Genomic DNA, 23,700 nt, shown 5'->3' with positions numbered 1-23,700 from the left:
AATCGGAACACGTAAGGGGGACGTGAACTCGGGCGCCATCACTGACCGGATCTGGGAGGCCTCCACTGGCAGTGAGACGCTGGTGGGCATGCTGAGGTTCCCTTGGGGGACTGCAGGGGGAATGGGTTTTTGGGGTCGACGAGGTCCACGCCTTCGCTTCTTCTTGTGTTTTTTGGTAAGTGCAGGAGGCTTGGTTTTTTTCCTGGGTTTCCTCTGCTGCTGGTGCTGAACTTTGCGGGAGCTATCTCCTCTCAAGAAATTATCCTTTGAAATGAATAAATGGGTATTTTTAAACTGAGATTGGGAAAAACCTGACAACTACCTAAAAAAATACTTATGGCTCTTAATATTTTATATAATGCCTAAAACACACTGTATGCGTAAAACTATGTATAACAATAATAAATGAATAGAAACTCATTTTTATTTAATTCAAATCAATTCAATATATACATATGGTTTATCCCACATTTAAAGACATTGTGATGAGTGCTGTAGTATAAAACAATTTTTTAAATTTAATTTGCACTCAAAGAATTTACTTTCCTATGGGAAAAACATAAATATAAGTATAATTAAGTATAGGACAGAGAAAGTTGTGCAGTAGTGATATAAGCACCTTCTATGGCTACACAAAAGAAAACACACTTATTTTTAGTTTTGTTCAATTAAAGGACAAGTAAAATTTTACATCATTGGGGTCAAGGGGAAGCCCAGTCTAGGCTAAAGAAAATGGCATAAACCAGACAAAAAGAACAGCAAATAAATGGGTTTGACTACTACTTGGGGCATACTGGAGGATGAAATATAAACTTAAGCTGTTAAAGAAGTTTGGTACCAGATCATGTATGACTTTGACTACCCCATTAAAGATGTTAAACTTGTTTTATAGGCCATGGAGAATGGTATTTGGTGAGAGGAGTAGCATGACTTGACAAATGTTTTAATAGGATTAATACCCTTGTAAGCAGTGTGAAGGGATAGCTAAGTGAATGAGGCAACAGTTCCCAATCAACAGGCTAGCTCGACAGTCCATACAGGGTAAAGAGCTAAAGGCAGAATGAGTGGGAATGGAAACGCAAGGGCCTGACAAGACAGAGTTCTCATGATCCGACAGCTTCTTGGCTATGGTGAGGATGGAGGGAAAATAAAGCTCTGAAATGTCTCCAGGGTGACTGTGAGATAATGATACCATCAGCTGGGACAGAGAACACAGAACAGTACAGATTCAGAGGAAAAGTGAAGGAGTTCAGTTTGGCTCACACACAGTTTGAGGTCTGAGATGTCCAGGAGGTAGAAGCAAGCTGTATTTGGTGCCCAGAAATAAAGAAACGGATATGTAGACCAGGAAATCATGACAATAAGTCCTTCAAGTAACTGACATGGGTCAGGGAGACCAGATAAAAAGAGGAGACAATGAAGATACAACTTATAAAATTGCTGCAATTAACTTCTGGTCAAGATGGAAGGTAGGTATACACACTTTGTCTCCTCATGCAATCACAAAAAGCAATTACAACTAAATCTCAAAACAAATTAACACCCAGAACTGTCAGAGAACTGTACAGGAGCCCGACACCCAGGATTTAAAGAAGCCACATTCACCCAGATGGGTAGGATGGGGAAGACGTGGAGACTCGGCAGAGAGGCAAGGGGACACAGTGTGGCGCAGCGAGGCAGCAGCGGCAGATCTGGCACAAGCAGTCCTACACTCCCGTATGGTGGATAATGATCAGGAGGGATACTGCGGGAGTGAGCAATCCTACCCCCAGGCCAGACTGCACAGCCCAGGACCTTGATCCAGGGTCCTAGCATCAGAAAGATAAACCACATTAACTTCTGCCTGTAAAAACCAGTGGGGGTTGGGTGGGAAGAAAGTGCGGGATTTTCAGAAAACTACATTTAAAGGAGTTAAGTTTGGTCTTAAAACATACACCCACCCACACACACTGGGATTCAGCACCAGGGCAACAGCTCGAAGGGTGCCAGTAGCTAACGGGGAGTGGGTGAAGTGACTGGAAATGGGGTCAGTGCCGGGCAAACCCGCAGAAGCTAGACAGCTGTACAGTCCCCTCCCCAAACCCTCCCCCAACAGAGAGGCACATGCGGTGAAGCGTGTTGCCCCGCCCTGACGATTACCTAAGGCTCTGCCCCACACAATTTACAGGTGCCTTGTGCACAGACTCAAAGAAGTTCTACTGAATACACAGAAACAAGCACAGGGAGGCTGCCAGACTGGGAAGACAAAGAAACATGGCCCAATGAAAGAACAGAACAAAACCCCAGAAAAAGAACTAAACAAAGCAGAGATAGCCAACTTACCAAATGCAGAGTTCAAAAACAATGGTGATCAGAATGCTCAAAGAACTCACTGAGTATGGTAACAACGTAAAGGAAGAAATGAACGTTATACTAAGTGAAATAAAGAAAAATCTACAGGGAACCAACAGTGAAGAGAAGGAAGCTAGGATTCGAATCAACGATTTAGAACAGGGGTGTCAAACTCATTTTCACCAGGGGCCACATCAGCCTTGAGGTTGCCTTCAAAGGGGCAAAATAATGTTAGGACTGTGTAGATGTAACTACTCCTTAACTGTTAAAGAACTGAAATTATATTCGGCCCTTAGAAGGCAACCATGATGCTGATGTGGCCCCTGGTGAAAATGAGTTTGACACCCCCGATTTAGAACATAAGGAAGAAATAAACATTCAACCAGAACATAAAGAAAAAAGAATTTTAAAAAACAAGGACACTATAAGAAGGATCCAGGACATCTCCAAACATGCCAACATCCAAATCATAGGGATTCCATAGAAGGAAAAGAGGAAGATTAAGACATTGAAAACTTATCTGAATAAATAATGAAAAAAAAAAAGCTCCCCCAATTTGGCAAAGGAAATAGACATACAAGTCCAGGAAGCAGAGAGTCCCAAACAAGCTGGATCCAAAGAGGACCACACCAAGACACACAATTAAAATGCCAAAAGTTAAAGAGAAAGAGAGAATCTTAAAAACAGCAAGGAAAAAGCACAGAGTAACCTACAAAGGAGTTACTATAAGCCTATCAGCTGATTTCTCAAAAGAAACTCTGCAGGCAAGAAGGGACTGGCAAGAAGTATTCAAAGTGATGAAAAGCAAGGACCTACAATCTAGATTACTCTATCCAGCAAAGCTACCATTTAGAATGGAAGGACAGATAAAGTGCTTCCCAGGCAAGGCAAAGCTGAAGTAGTTCATCATCACCAAGCCATTATTACACGAAATGTTAAAGGAACTTATGTCAGAAAAAGATCAAAACTATGAACATTAAAAAGGCAACAAATTCATAACTATGAACTGAAAAAAAAAACAAAACAACCAAAACAGGAACAGAATCATAGATATGGAAATCATTGCAGGGGGTATTATTAGCTAGAAGGAGGAAGAGGAGAATGGGAGAAAAGGTGCAGGGATTAAAAAGCATAATGGTAGGTACAAAATAGACAGGGGGATGTTAAGAACAGTATAGGGTATGGAGAAGCCAAAGAACTTACACACATGACCTGTGGACATGAACTAAGGTAGGGGTTGCTGGAGGGAAGGTGGATACCAGGCAGAGGGAGGCAAAAGGGAAAAATTTGGACAACTGTAATAATATAATTAATAAAGTGTACTTTAAATAAAACTGCTACAATTAAGTGAGTAGGCAAAGAAAGAAGAATCAGAAGCTAACATGTGAATACCATATTTCATCAATTTCATGACACACAGTTTAATATTTTTGCACTGGGGAGCATTTTACATAATCCCGTCTCACAACTGACAGTCATTACAGCTGGCACGGCCTGCACACACACTCAAAGCTGGTCACAGCTCTCGGTGCTGTCACTGTTCGAATGAACGTATGTGCACTGTTCATTTTATATGTACAGGAAAAACTGTTGTGCAGGCAGGAAAATACAAAGAGCAGCAGGGTACAAAATTGTTATTGGTAAAGCAAACATTCAGTATTGAAGAAATGACCACAGATCCATTTTTTTTTCAAAGCAAAAATCTAATGAGAAAGAAAAATAACCACAGAGGAGACAAAGCTGTGTTATAGTGGATGTACGTAGAAAACACAGGTCAAGTAATTCAGCTGGAAGCAGAGATGATATAGAAGATAAAATCAATGTCTAAGTCTAAAGAAGTAAGTATAAGACAAAAATTGTAACTGATAAGAAATATACTGTGCAGCACTTTTTCTTTCTGGGTGGTATATAAAACAAGAGTTGTTTTTATTGTACATCTTTGATTTGGTAAAGTCAGCAATAACATAATTAAGTACCTAAAAAGAGAGCAGACAATAGTATCTAATGACCAATAACTATTACTAGCATCAAATAAATTCAAAATAAGAATAAAATTAAAGCATAAATTCAGGAAATCTAAGAGAAGTTTAATCCCAGACAAATAATTTAATTCAAACACAATTATAGGCTTATGTCAAAATGCACAAATTCATAAAACAACAAAAAAAGGAGCTGTTTCCCAGCCTCTGTAGTTCTTTTTAGCACAAAACGTAAGGTCTTCTTTCATCATGTCCCTTATTTAATTCAACAAATAGTGACTGAGCAGCTGGTAGTACCCACCAGAGTGGTAGGCATCAGTTCTATGCTTTCCCTCCAGTGCCAATGTGGATCTTGGATAGGAGGAAGCCTACCTCTAAGTTACCGAGTATTACTTGGTTCTGGTTCTAGGCTTGGGTCTTATTCTTCCAAGCTAATGCCTCACAGCCCAGCACCATTTCTGGTCATGTGCCAGGTACTCCACAGACAACTGCCCATAACTGAGGCCCTGCCTCGCTCTTGTTCGTCCATCACTCAGCTCCTCCAGAGAGCCAGAGCTCCTGTATCTTAGAGGCTTTCCTAATGCCGACTGTTCATTTACCTACACTATTACGAATACTATTCACACCCAACTTTCTCACTACCTCATTCCACTTATATGCCAGGGCAATAATGCACTAACTTACCATCTCGTGTGGTCTCATACAACACATGCTGTCTTGCCAGTCTGGACTTCCTGCAGTTTAAGTCTCTCCTATGAGTGCTGTCCTACCTAGTGACCAAGTCCAGTTCCATCTAAAGCTTGACCCCTCAAAGCTACGTGCCAAACCATTAATTTATTCAACATCTACTAAATGAGCATCTTTGTTCTAAGCACTGGGGACACAGCAATGACCAAGAAATGCTCCTGCCTTTGTAATGCTCTAGTAGAGAGATACAGACAATAAACACACTAATTAATAATTAATGTTAAGTAGATTTTTTAAATGTTAGAAAAAAACAAGGTAGAGTATGAGAATAAAACATGACAGAATAGAGGGGGGGTGAACAACTTCTTTGATGAAGTGACAACTGATGAGAAACCTGAATGAGGTGAAAAAGTGACGCACGTATAAATCTGGCAGAGCGTTCTAGGAAAGGAAAAAACAAGTGCAAAGCCCCTGGGGTGGGAACATACTTAGAGTGTTCAAGAAACAGCAAGAAAGCAATGTTGCTGGAACTCGGGAAGTAAAGAGAGGGTGTTAGGTGAAGCCAGGCAGGTTGTAAGAGCTAGTGGCTCACAGGACACGGTAGGAACTTTAGATATGAGTCTCCGTGTGATGGAGAGCCACTGGACGATTTTGATCAGGGCACTTAAGTGAGCAGGTCTATATTCTGCTCTAAAGGCTACGTAATATGTAATTCCATTATAAGATCTTCTGGAAAAATGTAAAATTACAGGAACAGAAATCGATCAGTGGAGACAGAGAAAAGGTTTGACTACAAAGGGGTAGAGGAAGAATTTTGAGGGATGATGGAACTGTTCTGTATCTCGATATGGAGGTGGTTATATGACAGTACGCACTGTCAGAACTCAAAACTGTACATCAGAAAGAATGAATTTTAATGTGTGTAAATTCAAAGATAGTGGAATACACATACAATCCTCTGTGGCTGGTATGTGAACAATGTACCTGGATGTGGTGTGGGGATGGGGGTGGGCCAGGCAAGAAGAAGGGAGACCAATCAGGAGACTATTACAATACAGACAAAGACGATGGTAGCCAAGGTTACGATAGTAGCAGTAAAGTTGATAAAGTGTGTTTGGACTCAAGACATACAGTTTGAAATTAGAGTCAAGAGATTTGCAGTTTTGGCTGCCTAGTGTAAGTCTCTCAAAGTGGAGGAATAATGGGGTACAAGTGTTTGCTGAATACTTATATAATTTATAACCTAAAAACAGCTCAAACTAGTGCCAGATTTTGTAACTGCATTCAGAGAAAACACCATTTTCAAAACTTGGTAAATACCTTTTAAAACTCTGATTAATATTTTATTTCTAGTATATAAAATGTATTATAAAATGTATATTATTTTATTATACTAATTCAGCCTTATGTTTGCCTACCTGAATTTGCCTAAGCAAGAATATTTAATCAACTGGAAAAAAATTAGCTGCTTACAATTTCTTTATAAAAATTCACATAATAATTTTTGTTACTATGTGAATTCAACAAACGCTCACCTTACTGAGTCAACAAGGCACATGCTGAAGGCTCCTTAGTTGACAATATTTTCTTAGTCTTATTAGAAGCATGCCAAACAGCCTAACTTAAAAATCAAAACACACAGCCAGGATGAGTGACCTCAATGGCTTGAAAGCCACAGTGCCCACGTTACCAAGGGGCATCAGTAAAGACCCACAAAAGTGGTTCAAGAACCTAGGAATCATTCCTTAATCACGATAAAGCCTGAATGAGCTAACAAAAATGTCTACATTTTAAATGTTTTCAAATTAAAATGGGAAAATAATCATTCAACATTTGTGTATGTAGTTTAGTATACAAATTTCAAAATATACAGCCCAGCCCTGGCTGGGGTAGCTCAGTAGTAGATTGAGCGCGGGCTGTGAACCAAAGCATCACAGGTTCGATTCCCAGTTAGGGTACATGCCTGGGTTGCAGGCCACGGCCCCCAGCAACCTCACACTAATGTTTCTCTCTCTCTCTCTCCCTCCCTTCCCTCTCTAAAAATAAAATAAATAAAATCTTAAAAAATATATATATACAGCCCATGAAGAAAATTTAAATACAGAAGAGGTCCTTGGCAGAGAAGAAGCCCGTGAATGAAGCACATGGAAACGGAGGTCCAGAAAGCATGTCTTCTGAGCCCTTGTTAAACGTTTAGCCGGCGGCAATGCGAGGATCACAACCTTAGATGGTAAGACCTACCTGGCCCTTCAGTTACCCTGATGCACCTTGAAAACGTAACAGGTTTACAGTGGGTGAGAAACGCCTTACTCGGCTTTTCAGTACACACACCTCGCACAATACCTTGCAAATAGCAGAGGAACTCCTTGAGTGTCCGATGGGTGAAAACAATAAAAATGCCACTTTTTTAAAGTGATTACATAAATTAGATAGTTCACTAATTCAGACTTGTCTCTCCACTAAATTTTCCTGAATTAATTAGGGCCTATGATACTAACATTAGCAAAAGCAATGATTAAGTTCAGCAGAATTACAGAAAGGTTTGGCTTTTGGCCAAAACTCTATCAACTATCCAAGGCATTCCCAGAACTGTATATAATACAACAAAAACCTAAAGAAACAAGGCAAAAAGGAGTTTGGGAAATCTTCTATGGTTAAGAATATGTAACAAAAAGAGAGGTATAGAATAGGGATAGATAATAAACAAAATAACCATATTTAACTATTAAGACTGTTTTTGTTGTTTATAAATGAGGGTATGAAATTGATTCAATGGGTCATGACCAACATTTTATTTTTAGTAAAATAGAACAAACTAGAAAATATTGGGTACTAAAAGCATTGTTTCATAAAACTTGTTTCAGTGATTTATATACATCCATAGTTTGTACTAAGTCACAAATTAATTGTGACTATGGACAGCTATCCGAAGTTTGCACCTCTGCTGCAGAAAACCTGAACTTACCATTTTTTTGGCATGTTCTTCACACAGAGGTGTCTGGTGCGTGATGTCAAAAACAGGCACAGAGCACTGCTGCCCATCTGCAAACTTGGCCGTGCAACTTGAGAAGAGCTGCTGAGAGCGGTTCAAGAGGATATCTGGGGTTTTTTTTAAGTTAAGAATACAACACACTGAAACTCTATTTGATTTTTAGACAGGTAAAGTTTTCTTCTTTGCTTACTTGTGTTTGGTAAGTATAAATTCTATGATCTATAAAAGCTAAAGAACCAACCCAGCTACTGATAAGGGAAAATGATGACAGTTTCATAGTCATTATTTATCGGAGTCTATTTTGCAACTATGTCCCTAAACACAGGTCTCCTTCAAGGTCATTCTGATTTCTGTTACTTGTAGAAGCAGGGTCATTTCCTTCTTAACACACTAACTCTTACAAGTTCTAATATAATGTTTTTAAAAAAGAAACTTTCTTTTAAGGAAAACTCCTGCATATGATACTCATCAAGAACAAAAACAGCCCTGGCTGGTGCGGCTCAGCTGGTTGAAGCATTGTTGCATACACTGAAAGGTCGAGGGTTGGATTCCCAGTCAAGGCACATACCTGGGTTCAGTCCCCACTGGGGACATGCAGAGAGGCGGCAACCCACTGATATTTCTCTCTCACATTGAGGTTTTTCTCTCTCTCTCATTCTCTCACCCTACCCCTTCCCTCTCTGTCTAAAATCAAAAATGTATCCTTAGGCGAGGATTAAAAAAAAAAAGAAGAAAAAAACCTGAAACTAACACAAAATAGTATTTAATGTAAACTGTAGTTGAAAAAAAATAAAGATTACAATTAATTAATTGGCATAAAAAAAGAATAAAAATATAAAGATATAATTCTAAAAAACTAGTCTACCCAAATTTGGATTTTTCATTGTGCATTTCCAACACCAAACTCAAACCTAACAAAAATCTACTTTTAAATCAAAACTATACCATTAAAATTAGAACAGCAGCTTTACATCATCAACATTTTAAGCATCCATACTTTTAGTCAATAACTACATCTCCCCAAAATTCACTTTATTATCTATTAAGGAAGTATCTTCCTGTTTTTCCTTTCATGTTTTTATCATTACGACTCTTAATAAAGCCTTTACGACACAGAAACTGCTGCTGGAAAAGTTGTGAAAATACAACTTCAAGAATAGAAAGGAGGGCAAAAGTCAGATAGCACAGTAAGTAATTGTTACTATGTAAATGTTTTAAGTGCTACTCAATTTTAAATGTTTAATACAAGTGAGAATAGTTAAGATTTCACAACCAGCTTGAAGCCCTTAATGTAAGTTTTCCTCAAGTATTCAACTTTCCGTCTGAAGATACTTTCTTTCCTGGTCAGTAATGTTTATCTTTTCTTCATTTCAAATCAGCGCTGTACACAATACAGACAGCAAATTATTCCCACAGTAAAAGGCACACTTTAAAGCTACATAACTTTCTTGGAAGACGGGAAAAGTTACTGAATAGTATGATTTGATTTTTCCATTGATTGGCATTATAGTTGCTTCTTACAAACTACCTAGAACCACTGGAACTACTGAAATTCTGTCACGAAATTGAATTAAGTGACAGCCCTGGAAGACCCTGCTAGTCACTGTCAATTTTGCTTACTGTGAACTGCAGTGACATAAGCAGAAAAAATTATTCAGGGGACATTATGGAAATTAGAAGTCATATAAAAATTAAAGTCATTCACTTGGCTTAAGAATGAAATACACAGCCCTGAATGAGCCAGGGCTCTCGAATGCACACTCAGTTCGGTTCACAGGATACGTTGGAAACAATGTCTGGTGAATGGAAGGGCTCTGTTAGCACACGGTTCACCCTTCGCCGTTCCACTGCAGGCTGCTGGCTCCACCTCCCTCAGCTTGGTCCGGCTTACGCTAAGAAAAGAAAAATAATTAATTTTTAAAAAACGCTTAAAGAATCCAGGGGAGTTTTCAACACTAAGTTGCTACAACGTAACACCAACATGTTACCTCTCTATATTCATTAAATAAAATGTAGATATGGGTTATAATGACCAGTTCCACAGTTTCCCCAAACTGCTGTCAAAAAAAAATAATTATTATCTGTTTCAACTAGCCTCTTTAAAAAAATTAAAGTGATAATCTGATTCCTTTTGCATCACAAGGAGACACAGAAAAGTGACGAGGAACAGAGACTAGCTGTGTAACCCTGGCAGGTTACTTAGCATTGCTTAAGTCTCACTGGAATTAAGCATTGCTTAATTCCTCACCTGTACAGTAGAGATAAGAGATAAGGAAAGATAACACATTTAAAACACTTAAATACACAGCATAGATAATAGTTTCCTAGGGACCTAGTTTCTCTGAGAAAGGTAGGTCTCTGCATAAGTAAGCCAAGACCTAAAGGATGCTCTAGGACACTGCCTCCCGTACAGAGGACTGGGAGCTCTAGGAGTAAGGGAGAATATGGCAGGCGCAGTCCTCACGCAGGTATTCAGATTCACATGCATAGTTTTAAACAGCTCTAAACACGACAACAAGCAGAAGACTCTTAAAGGCATAGTATCTTTTTGAGATAAGCAACTGAAAAATAAGGTTTTTTATAGCAAATATAATGAAAACCAAAACACACAAAATAAAATGAAATTACAAAAAAATATACAGGTATGTAAGAAATATAATCAATAGCTACAACGCAAAGGTTATTTTTTAGTTTTCTCTTTTAACCCTTTTTCCCCTTCAAGTAACTCATGATCTCTACAGGAAAATTAAAATTCATAGACTATAAATTTTCTTAACTTTAATTAATAATCCCACTATTTAGAGATAACCACTGCTAACATTTAGATGTACAAACTCCTAAAATGTTATACACTGTTATTCAAGCTTATCTGAAAATAAGTAAAAAGTGTGAATAATAAACTCAATACAAAAGCATTCTAAATTTTGAAAATTATTTCCCTAGTTAAATAAGATGTTTTAGAAATGTTTAATTCAATTAAGCTAGTACTTTAAAAAAGGTACATAATCTAAGTAATTATGATTTAAGTTTTCACCACCTAGATAAACTTCTAAAGTAGTAACATACCATATTTTCTTCATTGAAATATCACATAACTAACTCTACATTTCCAATATATGGATTTTCATTCAATAAAGTATTATGCAAACATCATAAATCATGTTTTTAAAACAATCTTTAAGAACATGGGGGAATGGCTATATATTTTTAAGGGGAAAAAAGCTAAATACATAACTCTTAAAACCAGTACAGATCAATTTTGCTTAATTACAAATATAAGAGTGAAAAAGTATAAAGACTGACATTCGTATTATGAAACTATTAAAAGTCATGTTTTAGAATAATGGAAAAAGATCATAATTCAGTGTTAAATGGAAAAAAGCAGAAAACAAAAAAGTAGTGCAGGATTTCAGTTTTGCTTTTTAATGCAAGCACATGGCTCACCGCTGATTTCACACACACACATACCCACACACAAAGAAAAAGTCTAGAAGGAAACAGAATCAAAATGTTCACAATATTCTCTCTGATTTGTGAATGGTGATACTACTTATAGAGATTTTCCCCTTCTTTTTCCTTTATTTTTCAAATTTTTCATAATAAGCTAAGTATCTATACTATAAATAGAGGGATTTCCCCCCAAAGAGATACAATGTTATAAAACATTTTGAACTGATAATATGGGATAATGTAGATATTAACAGAAAATACATTTCAAAAAGAGCTTTAAGGAAGTAAAACAATGTAAAATGCTGCTTTTGCAGTAAAAAAAAAACCCTATAAATATTACTTTTAAATAAAACAAAATTTCTAGGCATTATATATATTTTTAAAGACAGGTAACATTCTCAAATTCTTTATTGAATAAATTTTAATCGAGTTTATCTGAGTGACAAAATCAAAATAGAATGCATAAATATCTCAGACTTAAATGTCCGCCACCCATTGTGCCTCAACTACCCTCTCAAAAAGTACAGAAAACAGACAGACAGGTGCCCGTGGAACAGGTGGCTGCGTGCGGCTCTGACCTGGTCCGGCTGCACGCCGCTCTCTGCAGTTCCTGCAGTAACTGCCCAGTACACTCCGGTTCTCTGCTGGCCGCCTGCAGCAAGGCTTTCCTAAATGTGTGCCGGCATTTCTTTTGACGCGATTCTGCCCGCTCCAAGCGGCAGAGGTGCTTATATTTCTGCTGAAAGTAAGTGCAAAGTTGGGTCACCCTGGAGCTCCTACTCTCCGTATCTTCATCATCTGACCTGGAAGGTGCAAAGAGAGAAGTGAAAAACTGATTACCCGTTAGGCTCATTTTAGAAAGGGGAAGCACGGGGAGGAAGGTGGCTGGATGCACAGGGTTAAAACTTGTGGCATGTGAGCACATCCTCAACGAAATTAGAGGAAGAGAATTCCAGCAGCGCTGAAAATAAGCACAGTATTTCAACAAAAAGGCAAGGAGGTAGAGGCAACCCAATGCTTTAAGAAGCTTAACCTTCTTAGCAAATCATAATTCCACAATGCATCAATGTCTTCTAAGTTTTAAATAATTAGGAATTCTTGGGAAGAATATATATTTTTTACCTTTACTTACTAAAAAGTCTGAGTAAATGACATGGCAGTTATGAGGAAACACTCAGCATATCTCATAAAAGATAGGGCATGCCAGAAACAGAGCAGTGAACCCTAGCAGTGCATTATCAAAGAGCTGCCATTTTACACGTGCTGGTTTTTTACTATGTTGTTCTTGCTAAACACAATTTTGATAGTAGCGATCACAATCATTCTATGTTATGTTTTTAATTAAAGGAGATACATCCTAAACAACATTTCATATACCATGGTTTCTCCTGTCACTATGCTGATGTCAACTGATGGGTGGCCCTGCAGGGGTGCTGCACAGAAAGGATGCGCAGGGCACAGGAGGGCTCAGAAAGGAGGAGTGCTGGGGTCAGTTAGGGAGCCCACTGCCAGGGGGGCTAGAACGGTCACTTTCGTATTATCTTCCTATTTACTGTTGGGAATAGTGCACACTAGACACGAAAACCGACCGTGTTACTTTACCTTCTTTCTCTTCTATTGTAACATAAATAAACAGCACCCATGTGACACTATAAACTAAGCATTATCTTACTAATCATCTATAAATCATGGCTTGGTTTCTCTTATGTGGCATCCCTCCTTGCTCCTTCAGAATAGTTGATTAATAGGCTGCCAACCTCTGTTTAGTATATGTCCTAAGGAACATGTTCTCCTCGGTATATGTTCTCTGCAGATATACCAATTGAAGATTTTACTTCAATCTTTTCATATATGCAACACTCAATAGTTACTGTCTGTCTATTATGCTAAATACTATAGAGGAGAAATGAAACATTTCAAGGAGTCTGCAAAGTAACTTAGACAACACAAATGCATCCCAAACATTAAACAATTCAAGACAGACCCAGTAACTAAAACGGTGGGGCAGTCAGACCAATGATTCAAACATCCAACTCAAATTCACAAAGTCTGGGAGCTCTTTAAAATGTCAGATTCCCACGACTTACCTCAGATATAAACCAGACTTCCCATGGGATGGGGCCCAGGAACCTGTATTCTGAACTGTTCCCCCCAAACCCCACGGCAGGTCTTTATTTGCGAGCTCTAGTAGAGCCATAAGCATTATGAATATCTTAAACACAAAGTAGACACCAATAAGTAACATAAGAGAGGCACAGATAAAGTGTTACTGAAGTTCACCTGAAAGGCTTCTGGATGAAAGACAGAACTAAAGTTGTGAAGAAAGGGTAGAATTTGAAGAAAAGACACAAAGGGTACCTCACAGCGATGAAACAACGTAAGCCAAGACACTGAGATAGATAGGGTGGGGGCAGCAAGCTCTGTGTAGCTCAGTTTGGCTAAGGAATAGGGTGTGTATGGGAGTGTAGTAGGTAAGGTAAACTCAGTAACTTTGAATCTGCATAACTAGGAGAATGTAAGTGCCACTGACAGAAAAAAGAAACAGAGGAGAAACCAGTAAGTCTTAAAAGAAAGTAAAGCTAGGGTAGGTAATCACTTGCCAAAATTGTTATTTGAAAAGACTCTATTACTGCATAGAGGAATGGCCTAGATCAGTGGTTCTCAAGTTAACTATGGAAAGATGCACCTGGATACTATACCACCACACACGTTTTCAAAGCTTATTCAAATTTTTTAGTTATCTTGTTGTGGGCCAGTAACAGGCAGTTCGCAGACCAGCAAGGTCCACAGACCATCCCTGGCATGATGGGAAGGCCTAGACAATCTCCTAGAGGCTTCCCACTTCTAAGATGCTATGACGTTAACATTACAGACCTGGTTTTGCTAAGGAGGGGTAGCAAGCTGGGAAGAGAAAGGCCAGTTACCAGCAGCGACAGGCCTGGCACCTACTGTATTCTCAAGGTGTGCTAGTTTCCTTCCTTCTATGAAATGAGAGATACAGCTAGTGGCTTGCCTATTCCTGAGGTTAAGGAAATGAAAAAACACGACATATGTAAAATCACAATGTAAGTACAGGTATTACCATTATTAAAATGCTAACAATAACTCCAAATATAGAGCCATAAATTCCAAACCTGATTTCCTGAGACTTCAGGCTTGTCTGTAATCTTAAGGCATGACACAAAATTCCCCAAATAAATTTCATTTTACTTTACCCTTTTAAAACAACAAGAGCAAAAAGGTAACACCTCTGATAAAAATATGGGAGTCAGAAAGAGGCACGGATATCGAGGAAAAGAATAAGTTTAATTATGCTGAATATAGTGTATGGCAGAATAGTTGATGATAAATATCTGATAGACAGTTCCAACTCAAAAAAGAAAGGTCAGACATGAGAAACAGATTTTTGAGTTATTCACATACTGATAACAGTTGAAACAAAAAGCAATGAAAGGCTAATGACAATGTGGCAACTTTGATACTCTACGGAACCCAAAGCAACTACACACAGGTTAAGATATACTTATGGATGTATTTTTGGTCTTAAAGGAAGCAGAGGAAATCTCTTCCCAAACTCCTTAGTCAAAAAACAAACAGCCCTGGCCCCATGACTCAGTTGGTTGGAGCGCCTTCCTATAAACTGAAAGTTTGTGGGTTCGATTCCTGGCCAGGGCACATGCCTAGGTTGCGGTTCCATCTCTGGTCAGAGGGTGTACAGGAGGCAACCGATCTCTCACATTGCCATTTCTCTCCCTCTCTCTAAAATCAACAGGCATATCCTCAGATGAGTATAAAAAAAATCAGGCAAACAAACAAATATTTTTCTAAAAAATCAGAACTGAAACAGAAGTGGGAAGCAGGGAACAAAAGAGGATAATGGGCTCCCTTCACAGAACTTATCCCTACAAGATGAACCCAAGATTCTAAAATGAGTCCAGGACCTACTGGTTATCAAAGTTATCACGCACAGGAGAGGCTAGGCCACTTTTCGTGAAAGGAAGGAAAAAAAATGACAGATACAGACTTAGGGAGCTGCCATTCCCTGTTTGGGCATGCCACTCTCCCAGAACCCCCATCAGTTCACCTACCCAAAAGCTCTGTGAACCCCGTGCCACTGGGATTTTATAGAAGCTTCCTCTGGCAGGTATGATCTAGTATTAACTCCCTTTCCAGCCCTTCTCCTGTCTCTGGGGGGATGAGGTTCAGCTAAAAATTCCTAGCCCCTAATAAGGGCTTGGTCTTTCTGGTGACCGGCACCCATTCAGAAGCCACCAGGAGCCCACCTGGAGTCACCTCATAGGAACGGAAGATGCTCCCAGTGTTCTTATCATTTAGAAAATTATAAGGGTTTTAGGAGTTGGGGACAGAGACCAACACATACTTTCCTTTATCTCACAATGAACCTTAATAATGTATAGCTGTAATCACTTTTAAAAAGGAAGATACCAAATCAATAACCTAATATTCCACATTAAGAAATGAGAAGAACAGAAAACTAAACACAAAACAAGCAGAAGAAAGAAAACAATGAAGACTAGAAGAAAAATAAATTAAAAAAATAGGAAAAGTATGAGAGAAAAATCAATCAAACCAGAAGTTGGTTCTTTGAAATGATCAACAAAATTAACAAGCTTTAAAGCTCAATTAACCAAAAAGAAAGAGAAGACTCAAGTAATCAAAATTAGAAATGAAAAGAGAATATTACAATCTATCTTAAAAGAAAAAAAATTTTATAAGGTACTATTACAAAAAAGTATGCCAATTAAATTAGATAACAAGGAAATGGACACTTTTCTAGAAACACACAAGCTTTGAGCCTCACTAGAGAACAAAAATCTGAGTAAACTGACTATCAAAATTACAACTCAACTACCAATCAAATATCATTCAGAACCACCTAAAGTCTAGCTGAATGGAAGTCCTACAACTAAGGGTATAAAAAGCCACATCAAGACTGGCAGAGGGGACGAAGACGCTGCAAACTGGTCCCACCCACATGTGGCAGTAAGATTTGGGAAGGTTATTTCAGCTGTGGAGGTCCCCCTTTCAGGAGTGGGGGGTCCCAACCCCACACCAGGCTCCCCAGCCCAGCCAGGGGTCCAGTGCCAGGAAAAGAGGCCCCTATAACTTCTGGCTGTACAACCCAGCGGGGATTGTGGATGAGTGAGACGGAGGGCTGCTGATGTCCCAGGCAGTTCCTCTTAAAAGGTCCATGCACAAATGTATTCGGATTCACTCCCTCTGAGCTCCAGCATTGGGGCAGCAGTTTGAAAGGCACAAGGGACACACAGGCAGGAACTTACCTCATTTTGCCATATATAATGTGCCCTTTTTGCCCACATTTTTGAGAGAAAAGTAAGGATAGGCATTATACATGAATATAATGATCACATGACATGGGTATAATGATCCCATGTATAAAGCGCTCAGAAACATGGGTGTACATTATACACGGCAAATACAGAAGTTGTCTGGCATTACGGCAAGAGCTGGGGGGTGGGGCAGCATTCTACCAGACAAAACTGCTGGCAGAGGCCATTGTTCCTTTTCCGATCACCCCCCAGACCAGCAGGTGGATGCCACGTCTGAGTCTCCATCAACCTAGCTATCACTGTTCATGCACCTCCACCCTCTGCCTTCTATGATGATTCCCTGAGCTCTCACCCCACCCAACTTTTGGGCCCACCCAAGTTGCCATGGCTTTTCCATACTAATGGCTCATACTTTAGACTTTACTAAAATCTCTCAAACAAGTAGCATCTAGCCTCATACCTCTTACTATGTGGCCCAAGGCATGGCACTGGCACTAGAAGTAGCTGGCCATGGCTCACAGCTTAGCCTGTCCAGGCACCTCCAGGCCCAGCACAAGTAGGAGCCATCAGTAGATCACTTTGTAGCTCTGCTCCGGTGGCCCTGGACGGCACACAAGTGGCAGTTGTCCTTGGCCTGCACTTCCCAGGAAGCCCCAGAGCCAGCACACAAGGTAGATAGCTTCAGACCACATGAAAGCATTACCCAACCACCTCCATAAGCAACACACTCAAGGAGTGAACTCAGCGGGCACTGCAGCCCCACTGAAGTAAGTCCATGGACTGGGCTCCTGCACAGCTGATCCATCATGGTGGCTAAAGCCAGTCCATGCAGCTGATCAGCCTGGGATAAATCTCGACCATTGATGTGACAATAGCAACCAAGGCTCGACTACAAGAGGAGGGTATACATGGTCCACATGAGAGAAGAGGAGATGCAATTGAGGTGCCCAGCTCAGGTGAACAGGGAGGCTGTGCCATTGCACCCTACAGTACACCAACAACATTAGACCATGCTACCCAGCCCAGGAGATGTATCAGCTCTCCCTAATACATAGAAACTAACACACGGAGGCTGCCAAAATGAGGAGACAAAGAAACGTGTCTCAAATGAAAGAATAGAACAAAACTCCCAAAAAAGAACTTAACAAAATGGAGACAAGCTATCTACTACATGCAGAGTTCAAAACGCTGGTTATGCCCTGGCCAGTGCAGCTCAGTTGGCTGGACCGTTGTCCCATACACCAAAAGGTCATGGGTTTGATTCCCAGTCAGGTTACATGCTTAGGTGGAAAAATTGGTCCCTATCCAGGGTGTGTATGGGAGGGAACTGATCAATGTGTCTCTCTCACATCCATGTTTCTCTCCTCTCCCTCTCTCTCCTTCCCTTCCCCTCTCTCTAAAAAAGAGAATGATGAATGAATAAATAATAAATTAAGTGCTGTGGCTGCATTTCCAGTGGTGTATTCTCTTTAAAAAAATAAAAACTTGTTATAAGGATGCTCAATGAGCGCTGGTTAGTGTGGCTCAGTGGACTGAGTACTGGCCTATAAACCAAAAGGTCACCAGTTTAATTCTCTGTCATGGCACATGCCTGGTTGCAGGCCAGGTGCCTGGTCGGGGGCAAGCAAGAGGCAACCAATCAATATTTCTCACACATAGATGTTTCTCTCCCTCTGTTTCTCCTACTCTTACTCCTCTCTAAAAACCTTAAAGAATAAAAAAAGGATGCTCAATGAACTGAGAACTCCAACAGCATTAAAAAAATGAAAATCATAAAAAAGAACCAGTCAGAAAAGAAGGATACACTAGCTGAAATGAATAATTTACAGGGACTCAACAGTAGAGTAGATGAAGCCGACAATAAATCAGCAATTTGGAACATAAGGAAGCAAAAAACACTGTATCAGAACAGCTGAAAGAAAAAATAACCCCAAAAAATGAGGATAGTTTAAGGAGGCTCCAGAATAACCTCAAGTGCACCAACATTTGCATCATGTGGGGGCCCGAAGGAGAAGAAAAAGAGCAAGTAATTGAAAACCTATGTAAAATAATGATGGAAAACTTCAAGAAACTAGACCATCTTTTTATACCATACACAAGAATAAACTCAAAATGGACTAAAGACTTAAATATTAGACCTGAAACCATAAAAATTCTAGAAGAAAACACAGGTGGTAAAATCTTGAACATTTCTCACAGCAATATGTTTTCTGACATATTGCCTCAAGTAAGGAAAACAAAAGAAAAAAAAAAAACAAATGGAACTACATCAAAATAAAAAGTTTTTGCAAAGCAAAGGAAACCATCAATAAAATGAAAAGACAACCCACTGAATGGGAGAACATATTCACTGATACATCTGATAAGCAATTAATATCCAAAATTTACAAGAAACTTATAAAACAACACACACACACACACACACACCACAATCCAATTAATAACGGGCAAAAGATCTGAATAGATACCTTCTGAAGAGGACATACAGATGGCCAATAGACATATGAAAAATGCTCAACACCACCAATAATCAGAAAAATGCAAATTAAAATTACAATGAGGTATCACCTCACACCTGTCAAATACAGATTGGTGTAGCCACTGTGGAAAGCAGTATATGGAGGTACTTCAAAAAATTAAAAATGAGCCCTGGCTGGTGTGGCTCAGTGGACTGAGTACTGGCCTGTGAACCAAAAGGCTGCTGGTTCAATTCCTGGTCAGGGCACATGCCTGGGTTGCAGGCCAGGTCCCTAGATGGGGGTGTGGGAAAGGCAACCAGTCAATATATCTCTCATACATCATGTATCCCTCCCTTTCTCTCTACCTCCCTTCCCCTCTTTCTAAAAAATAAGTAAATAAAATCTTTTATAAAAATTAAAAATGGGACTGCCTTATTACCCAGTGATTCCACTGCAGGAGATTTAAACCCAAAATACTAATTCAAAAGAATACACAAACCCCTATGTTCATTACAGCATTATTTACAATAGCCAAGATTTAGAAGCAGCCCAAGTGCCACTCAGTAGATGAGTGGATAAAAGAAGAAAAAAGAAAGAATTTTTACCCTTTGCAATAGCCTGGATGAACCTGGAGAACATTATGCTAAGTGAAATAAGCCAGTCAGAGAAAGACAAATACCATATGATTTCACTCATATGTGGAATATAATTAACAAAATGAACTAACAGCAAAACAGAGACAGGCTCATAGAGAGCAGGCTGATAGCTGAGAGTGGGGGTGGAGCCGGGTGGAGGGGATGGCAGGATTGAGCAAAAAAGCAAAAAGAGAGAGAAACTCATGGACAGGAACAACAATGTGGTGATTAGCAGGGGGAGGAGGGTAAGGAGAAGTGGAAGATACAGGTGGGATAAATGGTGAAGGATGTAGTGAACACACAATACAATGTACAGATGATGTGTTGTAGAATTGTGTACCTGAAACCTATATAATTTTGTTACCAAGTGTCACCTACTTACATTCAATAAAAGGGAAAAAACTTATCAGGCATATAAAGAACAGGAAAATAGAACCCATAAGGACCCAGAAATGATACAGATAATAGAATTAGTAAACCAGACATCAAAAAAATTATTACAAGTAGCCCTGGCTGGTGTGGCTCAGTAGATTGAGTGCCGGCCTGCAAACCGAAGGGTCACTGGTTTGATTCCCAGTCAGTGCACATGCCTGGGTTGCGGCCCAGGTCCCCAGTGGGAGGTGCATGAGAAGTAGCCACACATTGATGTTTCTCTTCCCCTTCTTTCCCCTATTTCTAAAAATAAATAAATAAAATCATTAAAAAATTATTAAAAGTATATCCCATATATTCAAGAAGATAGAGTAAACCATGATCACATAAAGGAGAGGCAAACAATCTTCTAGAGATGAAAACCAACCACAATGTCTAATATAAAAAAAATACACTGGATGGGATTAATGGCTGATTAAGTGCTACAAATAAAAGATTAATGAACCTGAAGACAGTAATAGAAACTTTCCCAAGTGAAACAGAGAGGAAAAAATAGACTAACAAAAAATGAACAGGACATCTCTAAGTTATGGGATAATTTCATGCAGCCTAAAATATATGTAACTTGAGTTTCTCAAATAGAAGGGGAAAGAAGAAAAACTGAAGAAAATTCGGCCAAACGTTTTCCTAATTTGATGAGACATAAATCTACAACTATAGAGAGCTAACTGAATTCCAAGCACAAGAAACATTAAAAAACACCAAAAACTACATCAAACTGTTTTAAACTATTGATAAACAGAAAAATCTTAAAAGTCAGAGAAGAAAAAAACCAAACAAAACAAAAAGTTCGCTGAACCAAGGATGTGGATGACAATGATACGAATAACTGCTGACTTCTCACTGGAAACAATGCAAGACATGTAAGCAACATCTTAAGTATTGAAAGAAAAACTGTCCACCTAGGATTTTATGCATTAACAAATTGAATCTCAGTGTCAGCCAAGATAAGAATATAGAGTGTCCCACGCCTGTAGCATAAGTGTTCAGCAAGAATATGTTGAGTGAATAAATAAATAAATAGAGAAGAATGAAGGGGAAAAGAGTAAAGTGACAGGTAGGCAAGAAGTAAGAGTAATTGCTTATAAAAAGGAAAAAAATAGTCTGAGGGAAAAGAAAAACCAGGAAAGCAGAGTCTCATGGTAAGTCAAAGAGGAAGCAATGAGTGAATCAGTTCCCTAAGCCTAGCAAAAGTGGCTAAGAAAATAAAATGCCACAAAGACAAAGAAAAATAATGATGGTCACAGTCTAAAACAACAAAAGAAATATTCTGAAAACTCTGTAAGAACAAAAGGCAGAAATGGATATAGAATGCTCCTAATGAAGAGCAGAAATTCCTAATACTGATGTTTAGGTCACCTTGAGAATTAGAACAGGAATCATAACTATCACTTATCAATCATTCCCATGTACCAGGTACTGTGCTGAACATTTACTTATGTTACCTCATTTACAGCAATTTGTAAAATTTATCCAAAATATCCCAAGTAAGTGGATATGAATTATAAACTTTTAGAAGCATGACTGGTAGATCTATAAATAAGAAAGTTTACACTCACTCAATTGTACTTCTATCTGAAGGAAAGAATATGCTAATGGTAATGAAACAGTCTTGAATGACATATAAAATGGAACATCAAGCCCTGGCTCGTGTGGGTGTGGCTCAGTTGGTTGGAGCTTGGTCCTGTAAACCAAAAGGTCACTGGTTCAATTCCGGGGGTAGGGGGGAGGGTGGGGGGGGGGTGGAGGGTGTGTGTGTGTGTGTGTGTGTGTGTGTGTGTCTCCCCTTCTCTTTCTCTCTCCTCTTGAATGAGAATAAAAAAATAAAATGTAACATCAAGAGCAAAGAAAATACAGCATTCTGCAATACTATCTGGAAGCTAGGGAGGGCAAGGACAACTAAGTGGGAGATAAACCCCAGGAGTGGAAAGGAATATTACAGGCTATTATAAGTTAATGACACTGGCCATTAATAAATCTAACTAATTCTCTTTGCTCTAATTCCATGCCCAAGTAAGCTTCTGATTACATTTTGCTTCCCATGTAGTTTTGCTTAGTGAACACCTGAACTAATGATTATCTGTCTCACTGTAAGCTGTACGTCTCACTGTACGCTGGAATTCTGGTTTACACATTAATGTCTAGTGAATCAGTTCCCTAAGCCTAATCTACCTCAGGGTGTTCTAACAACGCATTTTTAAGTCTATATGTATGTTCACAGAATGATACTGCAATATTCTACAGGTTGACATGACACAGATAACTGGCCTCCTCCTCTCTATCTTGCTGATCATCTATTCAAAACACAATACTCTTTAAAGGTCTGGCTGGTGTGGGTCGGTTCGGTTCCCAGACAGCGCACATGCCTGGGTTGTGGGCCATGTCCCCAGTAGGGGTCGCATTAGAGGCAACCATACATTGATGTTTCCCTCTCTCTCTCCCTTCCCCTCCCTCTAAAAATAAATAAATAGAATCTTTTAAAAAATAATTAGCTGACAAACCACAATATTCTTTAAAAAAACAATTGGCTAAGTTTGTGGGTTATCTTTTGGCCCCATAAATAAGGATGCATCTCAGCACAGTCACACTGCACCAAGTGAATTCCTGTGGCTCTAAGTCCTCTGAGGAGTGGGGGGGAAGGCTGGCTTTCTCACAGCTTTCTAATAAGGCAGACACCAAGAACTTTTATGAAATTACACTGAAAAACATGTTAGCACATTAGAAATATTTAGCACATTAAAATATTTACGAATAGATCAATCTCACAGAAGATACAGACGAAATAAAAGAACACTATTTAGGGAAACTATGGGGATATGGCCAAAAAAGGTAAGGAGAAGTCAGAGAGTGGGACTTCCAAGTAGCCTTGGGACCACAGCAAGTTCCTTAACTTACCTTATCCAGGCCCTGATTTCCTCTTCTGTAAAATGAGGAAATGGGCTCAGATAATCAATAAGGTCCCTTTCAATTCAAAAGTCTATTCCAATGATTTCCTTCAGTGATAAATGGAAAGGTTCAGAAACAAATTAGCCAAGAAAACCTAAGAGTAACTTTCCTCAAACAATATAGTAAGTACATTTCTTTCCAAGTGGAGTCTATTTGATCTCCTTTACAGTAATACTGGATCCAATAAATGTTTTCCAAGAATTGCATGTCTAGGGAAGATCGATCTACTACAGTGTTAACTTAAGAATAAAAACAAAAAGGAGGACTCACGTGTGTCTTTCATGTCTGAGGGTTTCTCGGATGGACCATGCAACCTGGTATGGTGAGGCCTCCTCTGAGTCCTCCAGTTCCTCTCCGCTCTCTTCAGACCAGTCCAGCCCTGGCACAGATGAGAGAGTATTGCAAGTAAGAAAAAAAAGCCCCTTTTCACATTAAATAAAAAGCAACCTGAAATATGTAGCCCAACACCTACAGCAA

General features: G+C 39.2%; 1 protein-coding gene across 1 annotated transcript in view; it reads right to left on the bottom strand.

The window, feature by feature from the left end:
- Window positions 1-23,700, bottom strand: part of INO80D (INO80 complex subunit D) — a 69,099-nt gene that overhangs the window by 13,554 nt on the left and 31,845 nt on the right. Inside the window, exons 5-9 of the mRNA XM_045851360.1 lie at window positions 23,494-23,602; window positions 12,018-12,242; window positions 9,772-9,881; window positions 7,963-8,096; window positions 47-264 (exon numbers count right to left, since the gene is read on the bottom strand). Of these exons, the coding sequence (XP_045707316.1) occupies window positions 47-264; window positions 7,963-8,096; window positions 9,772-9,881; window positions 12,018-12,242; window positions 23,494-23,602 (796 nt within the window). The remainder of the gene's footprint in view (window positions 1-46; window positions 265-7,962; window positions 8,097-9,771; window positions 9,882-12,017; window positions 12,243-23,493; window positions 23,603-23,700) is intronic.

This window comes from Phyllostomus hastatus, unplaced genomic scaffold (genome assembly GCF_019186645.2).
Source record: "Phyllostomus hastatus isolate PE091 unplaced genomic scaffold, TTU_PhHast_1.1 phas_contig_137, whole genome shotgun sequence".
In the NCBI taxonomy this organism is placed as follows: Eukaryota; Metazoa; Chordata; class Mammalia; order Chiroptera; family Phyllostomidae; genus Phyllostomus; species Phyllostomus hastatus.
Note: the sequence above shows the minus strand (reverse complement) of the source record. Positions and strands in the feature narration are given on the sequence as shown.